Genomic DNA, 20,806 nt, shown 5'->3' with positions numbered 1-20,806 from the left:
AATTAAATAATTATGTACAAACTACAAAGTTTATGCTTTTAGACATTTTGCGCCTAATGAAGTTTCCTCCTCTTCTCTTTCTTCTTCTTCAAATAGGGATTCCACATTAAATTTCTCATCAGAATGTACATTGGCATCCTCATCTTGTAATTCTAGTTCACAATTCTCACAGGCAAGGCCTGTGCAGCTCTTGCAAAGGGTGGAGCACAGTAGTCCTGCTTTCTTGCAGCTGCAGGCTGCAGTACTACAACCTTTCTTGCATTTGCAAGAGATTATGGTTAGAATGTGGTCAGGGGCTGCGTTCTGCGTATTTCTGGTGGGGACCACCCAGCGTCTGGTCAGTGACCACCCCCACTCTGATGGGACAATGTAATTCCCCAGCCATGTTTGGACCTGGAGATATGGTCTAAAACTGTGATGTGTAGCTGCTTCTGTAGTCGGTGGCAGTCTAGCCAGTTGAAATTTGGGTTTGGGCCACTGATTTTTGGAAGAGCTGGAAACTCAGATTGTCCAGGGAATCAGTTTCGATGATCCCTCCATACAAGGCCACAAGAAACTTTATACCAGCCTCAGCAATCTGCGAGGTGGTGGCTTCAGCGTCTGTAAAAACGGCTGCGATATTTTGAATGCATGGGGTCTTCTCATATATCTTGCAGACCTTCTTCTTTCCTTGGCCAAATGGGGTTGACGTCGTATCGCATCCACTCACAGCGTGTAGGAAGAGAATATCTCTTCGGTTTATGATGTTGCATGATGCTGCTGAATACAACAATGATGGTGCTTTGCCTCTCCCACTCTTCTCAAAATAGATGTTTTGGGGCATATTTGTTATTGAGGATAGATCTGTCAATATTACAAGAAGATCAAAATCTTCACCCGTTATGACCACACTGTCACATTCAGAAGCTTTTGTGATTGCTGTACGAACGACCATTACACCTGCATCTTCAGCAGCCTGTTTCACTGCAACCCCATTGGCTGTCAGTTCTGTCATCAGCATTATGAGGTTCTTTTTGTTTTCATCATTTGATAAAAAATTATCTTGGGCTATTTTAACTGCAGTCAGTGGCGGATTTACAAATTTTCCAGGTATAGGCTGCAAAGTTTTTGCCGCCCTTGCCTCTACAATTTTCATGTCCTAGATTAAGTTCATTACAATCCCTTTTTGCGCGATTTTTTGTTGGCAAAATCATCGATTATATCATCGTAAGTAATATTGTTCATTAATTCCGACTCTATGCACAAAAGTGCTAAAGCGTTTAATTTTTCTTGGCTCAAGGTCGATCTCAGATAATTTTTTACCCTTTTTAGACAAGAAAAACTTCTCTCACCCGAACAATTTGTCGCTGGTGTACATAAGGCCATACGAAGGGCTATGTCCAAGTTCGGATAAACGTTCTGCAAACTTTGTTTTCGCAGAAACGAAGATAGACTCTGTAATGATGTAAAATCTGGTTTTACCAGAATGCTTTGCGAAGATATGTGGCTTTGAAAATGTATGCATTCTTGAACCAACTCAGTCTCTAAATCATTAGGATACATTTTTTCTAAGGACAGAGCCTTTTTCGTAAGGGTTGATAATGATAACTCGCTCATTTTGGTCAGAAATGAAAATTTTTCATTGAAATTGTCGTATGCCTTCTTCCTTTTTTCTAATTCGGATACGAGTCTATCAATGATGACGAGAAATGTATTAACCCTGAAAGTATCGCTAGTATCACTCGCTGTCATACTCATTTCTTCATCGGGTGTTTCATCAGCAAATTTTTTTCTTTTCAGTTGTCTTTTTCCCAAGTCTTTTGTGTACTGCTTCGACGCACTTAATTCCATTGCCATTTCTTCGAAATACTTGAAGTTTTCTCGTTGCTTTACGAAAAACTTGCGAAGAGATTCATAAAGATCGGCTACAGTAATCAAATCTACGGTAGAAGCCTGGATTTGAACATTTACTTTGTTTATTCTTTCCAAAAAAACATTCCACACAACAACCATTAACGCTGTTTCCAGTTTTTTTAATTTTGAAAGAATTCCCATTGCTTCATTTCTTGTGACAGGCTTTTCGGTGCAGTCATTCCTGATTGTTTCCAAAGCTTTAATGACTTCGTGCCACGAATCTCTCAAACTTCTGCATGCATCCTCTCTAGCTGACCAACGTGTGAGGTTTACTCTCTTGACTGTTTTGCCTTCTCCGACTTCAGTCATCAATATCTTCCAGCGTTGTGTTGAACTTGAAAAAAAAACGTATATTTCTTGGAGCAACATGAAGAATCGACAAGCTTCTGTGCAAGATTCAGCAGTCGCAGTTGCAGGGTTGCCATCCAGCTGGACCTCCAAAAATAGGGTGTTTTAGGGACTGACAGAATAAGAAAAGGGACCTTTTAGGGTCTTTTTAGGGACTGAAATTTTGCGGAAACCTTAACATTTATAGAATTTTTCATACAATTTTATGGTCGAGTACAACAAATAACACAGTATTAACTCGGCATACCAAGTAATCCAGTATATAAAACTTGAGTCCCTGTTCTGCTACAACCAAAACCACAATAGATAATGTGTTCAATACCATTGTTAAAAGAATGGTCACCCTTCTCCCCAAAGAGCAAAAATACAATGTGTGTATGTCATTCCATAATATTATACTTTATAGTTGAATTTACCTTGAAGTTTTGCGGTAAGAAATGTCAATTTTCTTATTTTTCTTTTAAAGTCTTGCAATCTTCAGTGTTAGAAAATATTTAAGAAACATTTTGTCAAATATTACTAACAAGTAATGCAAATAAATGCTGTTTTTGATTATAAATTAATTTAGGGGAAAAAACATTATATATTTTGCTCATACCATTCCCTTTCCACCATAACTTTTATTCTGGACTTTCATAACCCCTTCAATCATTCATTGCCTGTGCAAGACTTGCTTCTTCTTTTAAAGCAGCAATATCATTTGACTTAAGTGCCTCTTTAAGTCTTTTACTAGCTTCTGAAAATAACCTTTCAGCAGTTTTCCTTTTTTTCTCTTTTTTATTTCTCAAATCTTTCAACTTCTCTTCAGCTTGGAAAATAGACATCTTTTTTTTCTCCAACATTATAGTATGCTGCTTTTCTTAAACCTTTTTCCTCTGTTCTTCCAGTTTTTTTGCTTCCAATCCTTTTTTTGCTTTATGCTCCTCTAAATAAGCACAACATTTCTGATGAGCACACCTTGCAAGATTCAGGAGCTCTATTGTTACAGGTACCAAATGTGGCTTGTTGTCATATATTTTTAAGGCTGACTTTACAATTAACACAGCATTGAGAGTGCGTTCTGACAACAAAGACCTGTCTTCTGTTAAAATTCTCACTGAAGTTGAAAACCCTCTCTCTACATCTGAATTTCCATTTGATACTGCCAATGCAGCACGACTACAGTTGAAACTGTTGGATACTTTGGAGACCCTAAAGCATTTTTTAATGTCATGAAATGATACCAGTATTTGTCAATGCTTACTTCACACTTGTCAATTATGTCTTGATCTGGTTCTGACTGCAATAACTTCCACTCATCAAAAAGCAGGTTTGTATTTATGTTCAATGGAAGAGATTTGCTGATGGTAACAATATCAAGTGAACTCTGGTCTAACACTCTCTTGTTAGGCTGAAGACACTGAAAACATTTCAGTATTGGTTTAAGTAATGACGACTTTGTCATTATATGTTCTGCAACTAGATTATAAGCTATATAGAAGGTACCTGAAATAAAATGCTACAAACAACTTATGTTATACCAAGTTGGAGCATGTGTGCCCCTCAGTTAATCTTCATTGGGGCTTAAGAATGTTATCTCCCCCATAAAATTTTAATTTGTTCACACAATATTTTTTAATAAAAACATTGAAAGAATAATAAAACAATATCAATACTGTAAAACTTACATGTAGTAAGATGCAGGAAAATGTAGCTCGACAGATGCAAAACTTTATGGATGTGTGGAAGCGTGTTGATGGCCACTGTTCATGACACATTCATAAAAAATTAAATAAATATGCTAATTTTCCAATGAATCCATTTCAAAATTTAAAAAAAAGGGACTTTAGGGACCTATCAAAATATAGGGACTTTTAAGGGACCTATGGAAAAATAGGGACTTTTAGGGACTTTTAGGGACCAGTGGCAACCCTGCAGTTGCCACTAAATTTAAAGAATGGGCAGAGCAAGGAACGAAAAAAGCAAACGGTGCTTGACTTTGAATTTTAGCCTGTAAGCCATTGTATATGCCAGACATATTTGCGGCATTGTCATACGATTGTCCACGGCAGTCTTCAATGTTCAAACCCAAGGTTTTTAGTTCCGAAGTAATGGCAGCAAACATTTCTTCAGCTTTATGTCCCACTGAGGGCAAAAACTTGAGGAATCTTTCACAGGGTTCTCCTGTTTCTAAAACATACCGAATCACGAAGGTGAGCTGGTCCACATGTGCTATATCCGGTGTTGAATCGATGATTAAGGAAAAGTATTTCTCCCTTCTTATCTCGTCTCCAATTTGCTTCAAGACTTTATGGCACATCAAAAGTATAAATTCATCACAAACGGTCTTCGATAAGTAACTGGTACTTCCGGATCCTTGATTCCCAAATCGTTCAATATGACTGGCTAAGAAAGGATCAAACTCAGCTAACAGTTCCAGAATCATAAAATAATTTCCGTTGTGTGGATCACCGAACTTTTCACTTTTTCCTCTAAAAGCGAGACCTCTTGAACACAGCCGCTTCACTACAGCAACAACCCTTTTCAGAACATTTCTCCAATAAGTAATTTCTTCATCAATTTGCAAATGCAGTAAATTGTCGATTCGACCATCAATCGCACTTCTAGCTTTCAGACTAAGGATACTGGATTTATGACGCGCAGAGTTTTCATGCTGAGCTACTCGGTGTTCTGCATTTTTCCAGTCATTAAATCCTTCGTTCTCGAACTGAGTTTTATTCTCCAATGGACCGAATGCTAAACATGGTCCGCAATATACGGAACTCTTACTTTCAGAGTAAACCAGCCAATTTCGGTCCTTCACTTCATTGTTTTTCATTTTTCTTTGAAAGATACTCACTGGCAAGAAACGACGTTGATCAGCATATAGTTTTCCACTTTTAGAGAAGTCAGAAGACTTGTTTTGATAAAAGCCGCATCTTGCAATAATTTCCCTTAAAGTATCATTAATTTCCCATAAAGCTGGATCTTTGTTTTGATCTACAGTTGTTTGCTTTTGGTCATCATTTAACGATTCGGTCTGAGAGGCATCTTCAATTTTGGAGCACTCGTCGTCAAGAACATAATCATCAGTTTTTTCTTTAGTCGATAGTTCAACAGATGACAGTTGGGCAGCAGAATTAAAGTCCGTTTCATCCTTTCCAGATTGCATTGTTGAAGTTCCCGTTTTTTCGACCCAATTTTCATTTTTAAAAAAACTGTCAATTTTTGTGGTTTTTCGTATAATTTGCTCTTGTTCTTCTTTTTTTATTTTGGCCTTCTTTTTGTACTCCGCTCCACTAAGTCGCTTTCTCCCATCACTCATTTTCACAATTTTTTCTTCAGGAACTGAAATGGAAAGGATTAAATTAACAAGTTTATTTTTCGTACACAAGCAGCGATAGGGGAGGGCAGGGTAACGTAGCCAGAGCGAGCAAAGTGGCCATTGGCTGTTACTCAGCTGGAGAGTGATGAAGTTTGGTAGCGAGGATGTGAAACATTTGTAAGAGACGCCATTAGTGTTCTGAGAGCACCCGGTCTGTTTGCAGTGAAAGTTATTTGTTTTATTAAGGTTTTACTGGTTTTACTATTTCTGATGTAACATGTAAGGTAAGTAATAATTACTGTTGATCATTATTAAATACACAGTAATGCCATAATTATTTAATATAGCCTATCCAAATTAGCATGTTTTAAACTTTAATACCACATATTAATAACTGTAGAAGATGTCTTTTTTTTTGCTAGTTTTTTTGTAATGGCGTCTCAGAGGGCAAAGTGGCCAGCCACCACCGCATGTTCACTTTGCCCGAACTGTATATACTTAGCTCTATTTATGTATTACTAAATAATAAAACAAACTATTGAACATTTTACATTTTTTTTTAATCTACACTGTAAATTTCTAACGTGTTTTGCAATGTGTGTGTTGTTTTCGTGTGGGGAACGACCTTACACAAAAATTTGCCAGCAGGAGAGGCTTGGCAGATAAGGTGGCAGTATCTCAAGGATGGCTCATATTTCACAAACAAGTGCAGGTGGCCGGAAATGGTATCCCGTGATTTAGTTTCCTTAAGATAAAAGAAAAATGAAAAAAAAAAAAATGTCATATCATTTACACGATTAGTGCGACGGGCAAACAAAAAACAAACATGAGTCGCTCCAATATTTACATTTTAATGGTGTTTTGATTGTACGAAAACTATATTATTGAAGGGTTATTTTATATTTTGATTTTAATTACAATATACAATTTATGTATCGTTTTATCTTAGGATGGCCACGTAACCCTGCTCACCCCTATCCTTCATTCAGAATTCACATAATAAATAGTTAACGTAAAAACGAATTTTTTTAATGCTATCACGAAAAAATTAAAATTTCTTTGCATGGTTTCCGATGAATTGTTTATTGTGAATTATTATTTCTATTTTTTGATGTTTGCTTCATTTAAAAAGACAAAATGACAAGATAACCATGAGCAATCTTTTAGAATACTATTTATAGTTAATATGAAAATGTTCTAAATTTAACGTGACCATGTTCCAAGCTTCAAAATGAAAAATATTATTGCAGGGCTTTTTCAATAAATTTATTCGTTATCGTTACAGATGCTTTATTATAATGTATTATGATTATAAAAAGTTTTTACTTACCGGTGCTGTGAAAATATTCATACAATGATACAATTCACGAAACACTTCGAAAAATAACAGTCCACACGACACACCTACGTAGAAATATCAATTCGTTATGCAATACACGCGTAAGACAACTGTGGTCCCGACTCCCGAGGTAACAGCTCTAATTGCCGCCCCACCCGCGACATGACGCGGTTCGACCCTTGAGGCGGACTAGGAGAAGGGAGGGGACAGTCTGGCGGAAGGGATAGCGGCGGAGGGAGGGCGGAGGGGCCCTTCTGACCTTGGGTAGTCACATTTTTCCCGGGACCATAGTTGTCTTGGGCGTGTAGTGCCAACCGAGGCCTTGTCCATTAAAATTCGCATTTACTGACTAGCGAACTAGCTGTTTTACTCTGGAATATGGAAGTTTGCTACACGGATTCACGGAACGTACAATGACAAGGGAGAGGGGAAAGTCATCGGCAAAATTTGTTGCAGACTTCTATTTGTAAAACATCAGAAAACAGAAAACCGTCATGCAGAAATATTTTTGATTTCTATGAGGTAGCAAAAAAAAAAATCGGTCCCCAAATTTGCCGCCCCAAAAATCTGCCGCCCTAGGCTCAAGCCTACTCAGCCTACTGGTAAATCCGCCACTGACTGCAGTACTTCCTGAAAAGATAAATTTGGTGGCTGTGTGAAGTACAGCTCGGCGAGATCTTTCTGCTGCTTTAGTGCTTTGATAGGTAGTGTCGTCAGGATACCCATTGAACACTATTGTGGTATTACATCCAAAGTATTTCAGCACATAGTCTACGTAAGTCTAGCACACTGATTGAAAAGTAGGGGTTGTGGATTTACTCCATACAACTTTATGGAGTAGAAATCCTCCATCAATTACAGCATATTTTCTGCTACTAAAGTTTGTCCCACCTTGGAGAGGGGTGAATGCTGCATCATACAATGCTGATTTGGTACTTTTACGCATTCCTTCCTCAGTAAAGAGTGACATGGGGTACGGTGCCAGTTCATATGCGAAAAATTCCTTGAGGTCTTCGTCAGACTGCTTGGTAGTGCAGACTCTCTGAAACAATGTCAGTGGATCCACTGTGAATTTCTTATCTGCAATTTTGATGGAACAGGAAATGGATGCGAGAGTTGTCACCTTGTCCTTTCGTTTCAGCTTTAAATTGTAAACGGTTGTCCCACAATTTTGTTCATGCAGTTGATTCCAATTTCCCGCACAGTGTGACAGTTAATTTCTTCATGGACAATATCACCTGTGCTTAAAGACACAATCTCCTTGGTTTCTAGGAATGGAGGGTGTGAAGCTAATAAAAGGGTACTAAAAGTATTATACGAGCATAATAATGATCAGGTCTTTTACGGCTGTCCGGATGTATATTGAAAAAAAAAATCTTTGCTCGATTCCGATACACTTAAGAGATTGATTTTTAATTTAAATTTAAAACTATATTAAACTTTTGTTGTTGTCAGACATTTGTGAGGCAGTTTTAAAACGATTTCAATTATGTTTATGCCTATGGAAACCTACAAAGCAGACATTTTAAACAAAAAATAAATAATGTTAAGATCGGAGCATTAGACGAAAACCTATAATGTTACATATACAGAGGATCGAATTTTGGCATCTCATTTAGTCCAAAAAAAAGGGGAGGAAAACAAAATTTATATTCAAATTGCACAACAACCCATAAAGTTTATGAATTTTAAAATAATTGAATAATAACCTGCCAAACTCCTTTCACAGATAAAACACTGTTCTGGCTTGCTGGACGAGGAAGCCATTGCGGGTCGCGCGTTTGCGTATTGGTTATTATTTTGAAAAATGTCACTTCGAAATAAACGAGACCGCACCAGAAACACAACTGAAAAATATTTGAAGCTAGGATCACATGGGGGTGGTGAAAGGAACAGTTCAGTGCTCCAGAGGGTCTGAAATGTCCCGTTAGGAATAATACAATGGGAAGGGGCTGGAGGGAACCCTCTGGCACCCCACCCTCCTTCCGACCCCCACCAAACATTATACCTACTTTATATTTCTTACTCCACAAAATTGTAGGAGTTTTTCTAACATGGAATTTTATTCTCTAAAACTTTCAATTTGCGACATTCTTCATTTTGAGTAGCTATTATTGAGATACAGGTATTGTAACTTGAGCATAACCCACTTTTTAGCCAAATTAGTCAAGATTTCTGAAACTTGACGATCAATTGCGGCTAAACGGCTGCACCGATTTTGACGTTTAAAGAAGTTATTTGACTTAAAATCTTATTTTATTTTATTTTGGTAAGAGTATAATTTTTTTTTAAGAACCAATGTTTTTAAGTAGTAAGTAAAAAACTGAAACAAGTGCCAAAATTTTGTGGTTTTTCGGCCGCCACAAATTTTCCACAAGGATTTTTTGGTAGAAAACTTGAGTATAGCTCTACATGGCACCCATAAACAACCCCTCCAAGATTCATTAAGTTCCGATTGAAAGCAAGGTACCCCCCCAAATTGAACCTCTGCCGACTGAACTATAAGGGTCTGGGAGCAAATGAGTTTTTTTCTGGCTCCCTCCCCATTACGTAATGTATAATTTCTCAAACCGCTGCATTAAAAAAAGAAAAAAAACCTCTAAATACTGTAAATGTTACAATGTCCGTAACTGTAAAAGGGATCTACGGCAGGGTGTCACACAAATCCTAGAAAAATTTCCCTGATTTTCAATGAACAAATTTACAAATTTCCCTGACAAAATTTTAAAATTAACATATTTTGCAATTTTCTGGAAGAAATACAGAATATCCAGACTCCACCATTCCTATAGCTGTACAAGTTCAAACAGAACCTTGCATAAACAATTCCAGTGTGTGTGTGTGAGACTATGCACTAAACACCATCTGGAAAACAAATTTGTTCTAAGTATGGGTGATGGCATACCAGAGAATGATATTTCCCCCTCAAATTACTATCACTGAGAAATTTCCATGACTTTTCCAGGTTTTAAAGTGACTTTTCCAGGTTTTAAAGTGACTTTCCCAGACCAATTTCAACTTCCTTGACTTTCGGAATGTGGACCCCCCATGTGCATACCTCAATGTTTCCTACAAAATTGATTAGCAATTGACTTGTAATTTCAGCCTACTCTCAGGGCAGATGCATTCAAAGAAAATAAGCTTAAAACTCAACCGCCTCCTCATTTTTCCTCTTGATGGCCTTGTGCAGGAAGTTAAGTATGAACTTAAGTGGTCACATTTGCAGTAAACGGCCACATGGGAAACTTAAATTAATATTTATAAGTAACTTGTTTTTAATGTCTCTTTGACAGTGTGGTAATCAAAAAAGGTTACCATACAATTATACAGACCTAACCAGGTATATTGGCCATGGAATGTAGTAACAAACACCAACCCCGCATTCACCAGAAGTGATTCAATTGGGGAAATCATGTATAACACGAATCAGTAGTACCCCCCACCCCTGCATGGTACTATCCAAATTACTTTATTTTATAGATCAACATGCTGCATGGTTATGTAATAGCATGCTCTAGTGTCTATAAAACTTTAAATTATACTACTGTAATGCAATAACTCAAATTATTTACAACTCTGTTTTCTCTCCAGTAAAGAGTTAAAGCAAATATTAATGTGACGGTTTTGCAAATGAATCATAACGTAAGATACTGTTATTGGCCAAAAGAAAAATTACTCTGCTACAATGGTAAAAAGAAACTATAAATATAAGGGGGGAAAAACCATTGCAGTTTCCTTTCTTACAATATTTATCACATGTAAGCCCCAGAGTTAAAAAATAATGGAATGGATTGATTAGAACACCTAGTTGACATCAGGTTCATTAAAGACGATGAAAAATGACGAGATGCTAGTGTAGTACCGACGGAATGAACAAACTGGAAACACAATAGTACAACCCACCAGCTCATGATAACATCTGCCACATATCCCTCTTGAGAAAAATACTGGGGTTCAACCCCACTGGGAATCACACCTAAATCATCTTGGCGGAGAGTAATTATCTGACCACTCAACCCCAGGGGCCTCTTGTTAAAAATATCATTGCATCTTCACAATCATACAACAAATATTTGGGGCATACCTCTCTTCTTCACAAAATACAGGTGGCCCCTTGTGTTTGGTAATCTCCTTGTCTGTATGAACTCCAACCACTAGATAATCTCCAAGTGCTTTTGCCTGTCGCAGTGAATTTGCATGGCCAAAATGTACCATATCATAGCTGGAAAAAAAAATTAACATTATATCCCTATTTCATTATATAAAACAATTTTTTTCTCAAAAAAAAATTTCATAATAAAACTTTTATTAATAAAAAAATATTACCACACAAAAACTAGGAACTTTGTAAACTAAAATTAAGTTACATAATTATTAGCAACGATTTGTTTTAGATTTTAGTTAAGTAATGCTAAATTAGTTGAATAAATATTTGTTATAATAGATAAGGTGGTGTTATTTGTATACCTACTGAAATAAAATGTGAGACATAATATTTAATGCACACCTAAAAAAATGTTATAAAGAACAATATAAGTGACTAGCATGCTACAATCTGCTGATTCAATGATGCTGCACACAAACTCCACAGCCCCAGTATTTTCGGCAATCATTCTAGCCTCACAGCTGCTTCTCAGAAACGCTTCATTCTAAATCAACAAACATCTCAAAATTTTCAGGTATTTATCGTTCCGAGTCAAGCGGAAATGTTTAGCCAAACATCTAGCAAACTTTATACTTAATTGAAAGGTACCTACTAAGTTTTTATGGTCTAAAACAGTATAGGCTTTAGATAATTAATTAAATTTTTTTAATTGCTGTTTTTAACTTCAACATAACCTTTAAACACTAATTACTTAGCACTCTACATGCTCTTAACACCTATTTCTGATATTTTAACAGGGACTCCCACAACTTCCAAGCCAGCTACAATAAACTAGAGCACTTCACAAGCACTGAAGGTAATTCAGTAAGCTGAATAAGGCAATTGAGAATCACCGAAGAATCATCTAGCCTAGTACTCCCCAGTCATGCCATGGCCATGGTGGTTGGGTATATTGACCAACTTTCTAGTCAATCAACCCATCATTACACATTGCAATAAGCCTTTACAGAAGCAAGTAAGTACTAGTCTGTGAAAATAAACGTGTGCTGCACATCCCTTTTTCCTTCTATGGATTCAAGAATCTCTATGGATATTTCATGCCCAAAAATTATTCTGAATAGCTTTTTCATTCTTATAAAAATACCATTTAAAAATGAAATGTGTAAACAGTACTACTCATCCGCCCTAGGTGTATTCTTAAATGCTTAAATGCTTTACATAAGCAAACAGCACTCTGATATCCTGAGCATATCCACATCACATAGTCTTTTCTGAAGCTCTGTACACAAGTAAGTATGCCCAGGTACGCGGAGGCTTTAAGAGGCCACTCCAGTGTTTCAGGGGCACTACGCAACCCGCGTTAACCTCATAAGATTCAATGCTATTTTCATTTTGCTTATAACTTATTAACTAATATAGTTTTCGAAATGATGCTTGCTTGATATGTAAGACAACGATGCTCTTATCAAAGCCCCTTTCTTCAAAAACGTGCATAAATTATTGTTCAAACCTAGACAATACACTTATGCATATTAGTAAAGATTAATATAAAACCATAATTTATGCACATTTTTGAAGAAAGGGGCTTAGACAAGAGCATCGTTGTCTTACATATCAAGCAAGCATCATTTCGAAATCTATATTAGTTAATAAGTTATAAGCAAAATGAAAATAGCATTGAATCTTATGTTAACGCGGGTTGCGTAGTGCCCCTGAAACACTGGAGTGGCCTCTTAAGCGGAGTTTGTTTTGGGTTAACTCTTGCATAATAGGGTTATTACTAAAATTGTATTCCATTTTCACAACTGAATGTCGTAGTACATTCTTATGTGAGAGACTTAGGTAATTATCTAGGAGAGGAGTGCATCTGGAAAAAGGCAAATAAAAATATGAAAATCCATTTTTTAAATCATTCTGTAAACCACGAAGCTACTTATAGTTTTATTACCTAAAGTAGAATTATTTTCCAGTAGCAGATATATAGAAGAATACGATTTCTGCAATGTGGAATATTTGAAACAAGATGATCGCATGTTGTGAGCAGTTGTATGATGTTACGAAGGAGTGTTTGGTGATATTTTGATGTAATTAATAATGTTGCCAATGTTAGATTTTCACAGGGTAAGGTACCTACATTAATAACATGTATTTAAAAAGTAATAAATGTAGCTCACCCAGCTTAACCAATTAGATATTTTTTTACAGTTTTTTAATATAGCTAAACTAACCTAACACAGTTCACACAAATTTATTATATTTTTCATTCGACTAACCTAACAAACAAATCAAACAATAAATTACCAGTAAATTACATACAATACACAATGCTGTTTACAGAATGATTACACAATTCATTTTCAGATCATTATTAGCTTTTATAGTATTTGGGTCATTCCATGCCATTTCACACACCTGTTGACATCACCATCACCGAATTCAATGAAACTTAGGGCTTTAACAGTACAGGTGCAGGAAAGATAAATTCTCAAAGTTACAGCCCCCTGTGAATAATACTTTTTATACAGCAGGGTTGCCAACTTGTGGAAAAAGTGGAAATTTTGCTGCGCAAGGTCCAATAAAAATATTTGTAACTTCCTTTGTAGGTGAGTGAGAACCTTGATGTAGGGCTCAATAGAAAGCTAGAAAAGTGTACTTTGAGATAAAAATAAGTTTTACAAATTTTAAAAGAAATTTTTTTCAAGGTCATGTACATGTAACCTGTGACCTTGAAAATTTTTTAAAGAATATTTTTGAAAAATGTGAAAAAATTATATGTTATGAAGTGCATTATTGGCTATAAGTGACATAAGTTTCATTTTGGGATGGATCTGGAATAAAACACTAGAACATTGTGAATTAGGCCATGTTCACTAAAACTACTCTAGTAAGGCATTAACACAAAAATTTTTTTTATACATATCAAAAAATTGGTTGTCTGTAAAGTCGGTTTACGGACGATAGTTTAACGTGACGTCATAACAAAACATTGATGAAATGATTGCATACTTTTATGAATAAAATTGAATTATTTATATTGAATTATCACTTTTTTGTATGGATACAAAGGAGTGAAATGAAATCTACAATTTAATTGATAAATTTACTTTTATTTGCACTCACTAATTCAAATGTGTTTATTACTTTAACGAAGAGATTATTTTAACTATAACTTTTATACATGTTTACTATTTAACTTCTTCCAATCTGTGTTATTCTGTTAAGGATAGGACGATGATAGGAAAAGTAGGAAACAAATGGAAGTGTTTCAAGTTTAATGTGCCTCGAAAAAGTTAAATCGATGGTTGTTCCAATTGAGTGGATGAGATGCGGCGCAAGCGTACAATGAGCATAACGGGACACAGCGTAATGGGACAATATGCGTAACGGGACACTTTTTCGTGCGTGCAGCCGGAGTTAATAGATTTATTAGACGTCACGTCAAAAATGGCGTAGCTTAAAGTCATTCGTGGATTTAACACTGAATTAATTCCTATATATGATTCATTTACTCATTACCAATACTGCAGGTTACTGTAGCTTCCTTTCCTTTAGTTGGCTTTCCGAGGTCTTTGTGTCAAAAGTATTACCTTCCAGTTGCTGTTCTTGGATCTACAGATGTGAGCACATCTTCAATTGCAATCTTCATAACATCTGGATGCTGGGGATATACATAAGATGGGGAGGGACCTTGTGGATGCAGGAAACTAATAAGAACTTCATGAGAACTTTCTTCTACTTTCAGAACACATCCCAACCACTACCCACTTCCGTACATGCATGTCACAAAACCTTTAACTTCATTCACAGACAATGTACATTTAATTTTATTCATGTAGTGAGTATCACCTTCAGTTTCACTAGAAAATCTCTTCCCAATTATTTCCTCAGATGAAACAGGCAGGAAGGCATGACGCTTTTGAGTTCCAGGTATTGGTTTAGCATTTGCACATCTTTCAGACAACACCTTTCTTTCATTCATTACCTCTTCCTGAGTGACATAAGCAAAATTCATGTAATGGAAACTACTTACAGCCCATTCAAACAGTTGCCGTGGGGTCATAATTTGGTCTGTGTAAGGACGTTGTAGACTTGCCCTGGCTGCCAGTTGCTTCAGTGTTCCCTCTAGACCATCACATGTATTCTTGCCATGAGAGGTGGCAAAAAAGTGCCACTCAGCTCCAACTCCAAAATCATTTACATGATACATCAAATTGAGAAGTTACTTTTATTCTTGTACTGAGCAGCACAACCATCAGAGAAGTAATATAGGTATTTTACATAAAGATACTTTTTCTTTCAAAAATGGAATAAGATGTGTAATAAAAGTATGTATTGCAATGACTTCATGTTGGAGACAATTAGATATTATTGTTAGGTTCGTAGAAATTATTTCCTCTGTTGACTCATCACGGTAGTATATTGCAAATGGATGAACTGTAGCCTGTGCATTGTTCCAATGGAATCCCTGAACTTCATCTTGCATAATGAAAGAATAATTTTCTGCATAGTCACATACAACAACTACCTCACCAACATCTAATTTTTTTTTTTCAGATCCTTTAGGTAGTTCCCTTGCTGGTATGTGATGAAAGAGTGAGTTTGTAATATTAATAATTTAGAAATGAACAATTCTATGAAATCATTGGATGACTTCAAAAGAACTTCAAGTGTGTAAACTTTTGATGCAACCCACGGCTTGAATGTTACAGTTTCAATCGAATTCTGCTCCAATGTGGTCTCCAGTGATTTTCGTATGTTATCAGGGCCAGGACATTCTGCACACTCATGGAAAAAACATTTAATTTGGGGAGGATTACACATAATTTGAGCCACATAGTGGTGATATGATAACAGATTTTCTCTTTCCATGAGTTTGGCCAAACTACAGCCATCTATTAACAACTTCATATTTTGGTGTGTTACACAGACACATACAGTGTGTGCCCCACTAGATCCTGCCAAAACCACATATTTAGGCCGTAGAGATGCAAATTTGGAGAAACCAATTTTGACACTTGGATGCTCCTGTTTGAACAAGGCATATACTTCTCTCAGATTGTTCAGTAGGAGCCTCTTTTGTTTGTGTTCTTTGGTATCGGCAATTCAAATAGTTACAAAGTCCTTTTTACCAGGCATCATTCTGCTTACGTTGTCGTTTGAATAAAACATCTGAACAATATTGACGACACTGCAGTCTAGATTTCTTCATGGTTTTGGATTAGGTGATGTCATTATTCCACTTTCCTTCACTAACTTCTTTGATGTTCGTATCATGTAGTTCATTGCAGTTGGGAATTCCTTCTGTATTCTGCTAATACTCCAATCTTTAGGTAAAATAGTCAAAATTTGCACCTTCATACTTCTTTCTGTACACCCTTCAAACTTTTCCTTCAATTGTTCTAATATATTTTCATCACAACTTTTTTCCTGTGATACTCCTACTTCTGGTACATGGATTTGAAATATTCTTTCTTGAATTGCAGACAATATTTTCATAACTTTTTTCCTTGCATATTTTGCTGTTCTCACTTTTCTTTTCTTTATGGGTGATTCCCCTATACTTAGTAGACTGTTATTAAATGTGTGCAACACTACATCCATGCTTGATTCCTCTTCATCACTGTCAGTTGAGCTTTCCTCTTCACTGTACTCTTCCTCCCGTGTAGTACTTGCACTTGCTATTGATGAGATTTGTTTCCGACATGAATCACATGCCTTCTGTCCAGTCTGCAGGTGTGGTTGTTTCTGTATCATCCACTGAAGAACATTTCTCAACTGTTTTCTGCTGCTTTTGTAACCCTGAATATTAAACGGATTACAGCACTGTGTATTTATGTAATTCATTTCCATTGTTGCAAAGTATTTATCAATTACAGCTAAACTTAAGAAATTCACACCAAATGTATAGCACTGTTGTCAATGACAAAGCTGCACTAAGACTGACCTTGCTTTGTGAGACTGACGTGATTACATACACTTGTCTGAACTTGCTCTAAGAACATTGGGTGCAAAAGTGGCTCAATTCCACTGCATCCCTAGCCAGTATTTGAGATGTAGCTTATTTTCTCAGATCCATCCCAAAATGAAACTTATGTCACTTATAGCCAATAATGCACTTCATAACATATAATTTTTTCACATTTTTCAAAATTTCCAAGGTCACAGGATACATGAACATGACCTTGAAACAAATTTCTTTAAAAATTCGTAAAACTTATTTTTATCTCAAAGTACACTTTTCTAGCTTTCTATTGAGCCCTACATCAAGGTTCTCACTCAACTATAGGAAGTTACAAATATTTTTATTGGACCTTGCACAGCAAAATTTCCACTTTTTCTACAAGTTGGCAACCCTGCTGTATAAAAAGTATTATTCACAGGGGGCTGTAACTTTGCTAATGCACTTTTCTGCACACCTACTGCTAATTCGCCAATTTGTTTTTAATTCGGAGATGGTGATGCCAAACATTATTATTTTCTGGTTGATTTGGCATGAAATGACCCATTTACCCCTCTGCTAGACTATTACAAAACTTTATTTAGTAAATCCATAAAAGTGTGTTGACTATAGTGTATAGAATATTGTTCTATTTATGTTAACTCATTTTCAAAAAGCAATAACCATCACAGTACACTTCGCCAAAGAGGAAACACTTTTTTCAACATTAATTTTCAAAGTTCTTCTGCTATAATGGATTTTGTTCTGTAAATACAAATTTTTTCTTCGTGATGGCCAATTACTATCTACAACTGCATAATTTTTCTCACCCTAAAAACCCCACAGTAAATTAGGGACTTGTAAATGTCCATTATAGCAAAACCGCTGTACTTGTTATGTTTTGTGTAGTTTGTTATACCTCTATTTGTAGGTTTGTTTGACTAGAAGTCTCTTTTTGACCTGTCAACTCTCGGGGCGCTCTTTTTCGGAAGCAGTATGGCGGATGGTCGTTTTACTCGCAGGGACAAGTTGCTCTCAGGTCATTCAGGTCATGCTCTCGATGTTCCTCCTCTCGAGGAAGAGTTGCGAGGGCAAGTCGTCTGCTGGTAATTTTGGCGCGACGACGATGGAGTCAATATGTTATCAAGATATATTTGGTGATGACGGTAATATTTTAATAGATGACGACATTGAAGCGGAAAAACATTTCAATATAACTTATTTGGCGTCCTTTATTTAACTATCACAAGATTTGCAATAAGTTCCTAGTACAGGTTAGCTTATGCATACCACAGGCGGTTTAAAGTCAAAAAGCAATATTTATATTTTTTACCTTCATCAAGCTCTCCCATAATTTGTAGTCCAATATATGGTAAATCAATAGCAGCTTCATCTTCAGATGAATCTTCATTTCCAAACAAATTTCTCACGATGTCTACTATATTTTCTGCCATCATTATTTTACAACAAATAGCGTTTTCTTCATGTATTAAAAGTTACCCACTCTTTTTGCCCGCAGGTCATCTTGCTCCCAACTCTTTCAACTCCCGAGGAGATCGAGAGACCTCGAGTCAAACAAACCTTGTATGTATATGTTTTGTATTGATTGTACCTCAAGTCACAACAGCTCAAACATAACCTATAAAAACAATCTACAAAAACAAGTAAACAAAATTACAAAAATTGAGATTGAATTTTAAAAAAAATAGTTCAACTATTCACGCTACCATCCATCACACCAAACACGAATCTCCCTCCTGTCTCCACTACCAGACGTCATATTCATCAGCTGCAGACAGGATAATGAAATTAACAGAAAAACGAGAACGTCGTAGCGCAATAATCCTGCGTATACACTAAAATATTAACAATCTAAGACCAGTAACTACGTCAGCAGAATTTTCAATGACGTGACAATCCATAAAACATTTTGCCTCTATCAAGAAATGACAATAGCAAATAAATGAATGTTGAAATTCGGAGATGAGTGAAATCGAATTAAATTGATGAAATATTTATATGCGCACAACGGCCCTTAGTATTCGGTTCTATTATGAGAAAATACTGAACGAGCCTCACAACAAATAAATTGCACAAATATAGCTAAAAAATAAACACATTCTGTAGAGACTGTTTTTTAAAGTTATATAATTATATTTTGGATAAAGTGTTTTGATTTGATTTATTATTTCATTCAATAGAACATACAATGGTATAGAATATGTCAAAAAAATTACAAATAAACATAAATACAAATATATAAACAGGTACAAGAACAGTATTTAAAGCATTACAAAATAAAAATAATATAATACAACAGCTGCTCTTCCATGAATAAGCACCTATTATATATTATATATAAAAGAAATTATATATAAAAGAAATTATATATAAAAGAAAAGTCATACATAAAAAAATTACGATGCTACCTCCTGTTCATAATCATCTATTGACGACAGTTGCCGTACCCTCCCAGATGCAGAGGCCGTACCTGGCCACCGACGTGGGCCTGAGGGAGTTTTGTCCCCCCAGTGCACCATCGGTGAAGTGCGACGGCCAGGGACGCACCCGCGTGCGCCCTAGCATGCCAGTGAGCTTCTTTGTGTGTGTAAATAATTCTGTGTTTTATATATTTTTTCCCGAATGGTCACGAGCCTCGATAACTATGGATATTTTGTAATCATAAATAATTAACTGATGTGTAAATTCGCTGTTTGATTAATGTCTCGCTAAGTTGTGTAAATAATTTTGTAACTTTTCTCAAATGTTTCACAGTGCTAGTAATGTAATCGCAGCCTGGCGCGTCGCGGGGTGGGGCCTCTCCCACGCCGGCCGATAACTCCTCCCCTCCTCCGTGGCTCACAGGCCTCGGCCCGCTGGCGGGCGGGGAAGGGCAGTGGTGTTCAGGGCGCGATCAGAGACAGACGTGCACGCCGCTCCGCGCTGCTCACGAGGCGCGTCTGCTGAGCTCGTGGTCCGACGACAGGGTAACTTCACGGGTTGTCGCGGCAGCTGTGCTGCATCCGTCGAGTCGCTCGCCCTGTCGAGTTTTACGAGTTTTACGAGTTAAGTCACCAGTCGAACGTCCTAGAACGCGTAAGCGCAGTTACGAACCACCGAACCTTCGCTGTCAGTACAAGACTTTTACGTAACGGACCGCGCACGTGTTGCGCATCTTTGTGGAGCAACCTTAATCGGGGACATTGTTACGTGTGAAAATTTACAGTTTGTGTCGGGACATGTTAACGGACGGGACAGTCTTCCGGGAGTCCCAGTCGTTGTGGGAAGGGCGCTCGTTCCGCGACGGGTCCGCCAGGCTGCGGCAGGCTATCAAAACGACAATAAAAGGGGCTTGTGGAACTGTTAACACCGAGTTATCCTTGGAACTGCCTACCATTCCTCACCCTCACCTCGCTCTCCCTCCATGTCCCGTATTTCCCGGTCCTGGCCACGTTAGCCTGGACCCATACCTCACCAACGAGAGCAGTACGGGCACAACAGGACAATTACGTAAACGGGGAATCAGGGACCTAAAGCCGAGGGACGTCATTTGGAGCACAACTAGTGTGGCCGTAAGCAAACGCAAACACACGCAAGCGCACGCAAGCGCACGCAAGAGCACGCAGACAGGACGAAAGCAGGTGCAGCCGCAGGGCGTGAGAGCGACGCAAACTCCAGCCGTCGCGCCGGCGGGAGATAACGTGGCACGGGAACGCGCGAACTTGAGACGTCGGCGAGAGATAGCACGACGTGGGAGCGACGGGAATTCAAGACGGCGGCACAGCGGGATCTCCGACTGAAGATAATGCGACGGGAAGGATCGGACTGTATTACTGGGGGAGATTGCGATTACGTCCCGGATAAGTAGCGCCGGTGGGA

The 20,806-nt window shown here is 37.3% G+C and overlaps 1 protein-coding gene across 4 annotated transcripts in view; it reads right to left on the bottom strand.

The window, feature by feature from the left end:
* The window catches only part of LOC134543606 (ethanolamine-phosphate cytidylyltransferase), a 60,600-nt gene extending 41,466 nt beyond the window's left edge, over nt 1-19,134 (bottom strand). The window contains exons 1-2 of one of the 4 annotated variants that reach the window (XM_063388385.1): nt 18,655-19,134; nt 10,969-11,106 (exon numbers count right to left, since the gene is read on the bottom strand). In XM_063388385.1, coding sequence (XP_063244455.1) covers nt 10,969-11,106; nt 18,655-18,713 — 197 coding nt within the window. In that variant the 5' untranslated portion in view covers nt 18,714-19,134. The other 3 variants (XM_063388386.1, XM_063388384.1, XM_063388387.1) reach the window with 3 other exon arrangements.
* Between the last annotated feature and the right edge of the window lie 1,672 nt (nt 19,135-20,806).

Source organism: Bacillus rossius, chromosome 1 (assembly GCF_032445375.1).
Source record: "Bacillus rossius redtenbacheri isolate Brsri chromosome 1, Brsri_v3, whole genome shotgun sequence".
In the NCBI taxonomy this organism is placed as follows: domain Eukaryota; kingdom Metazoa; phylum Arthropoda; class Insecta; order Phasmatodea; family Bacillidae; genus Bacillus; species Bacillus rossius.
This window is presented reverse-complemented; position numbering and strand designations above follow the sequence as displayed.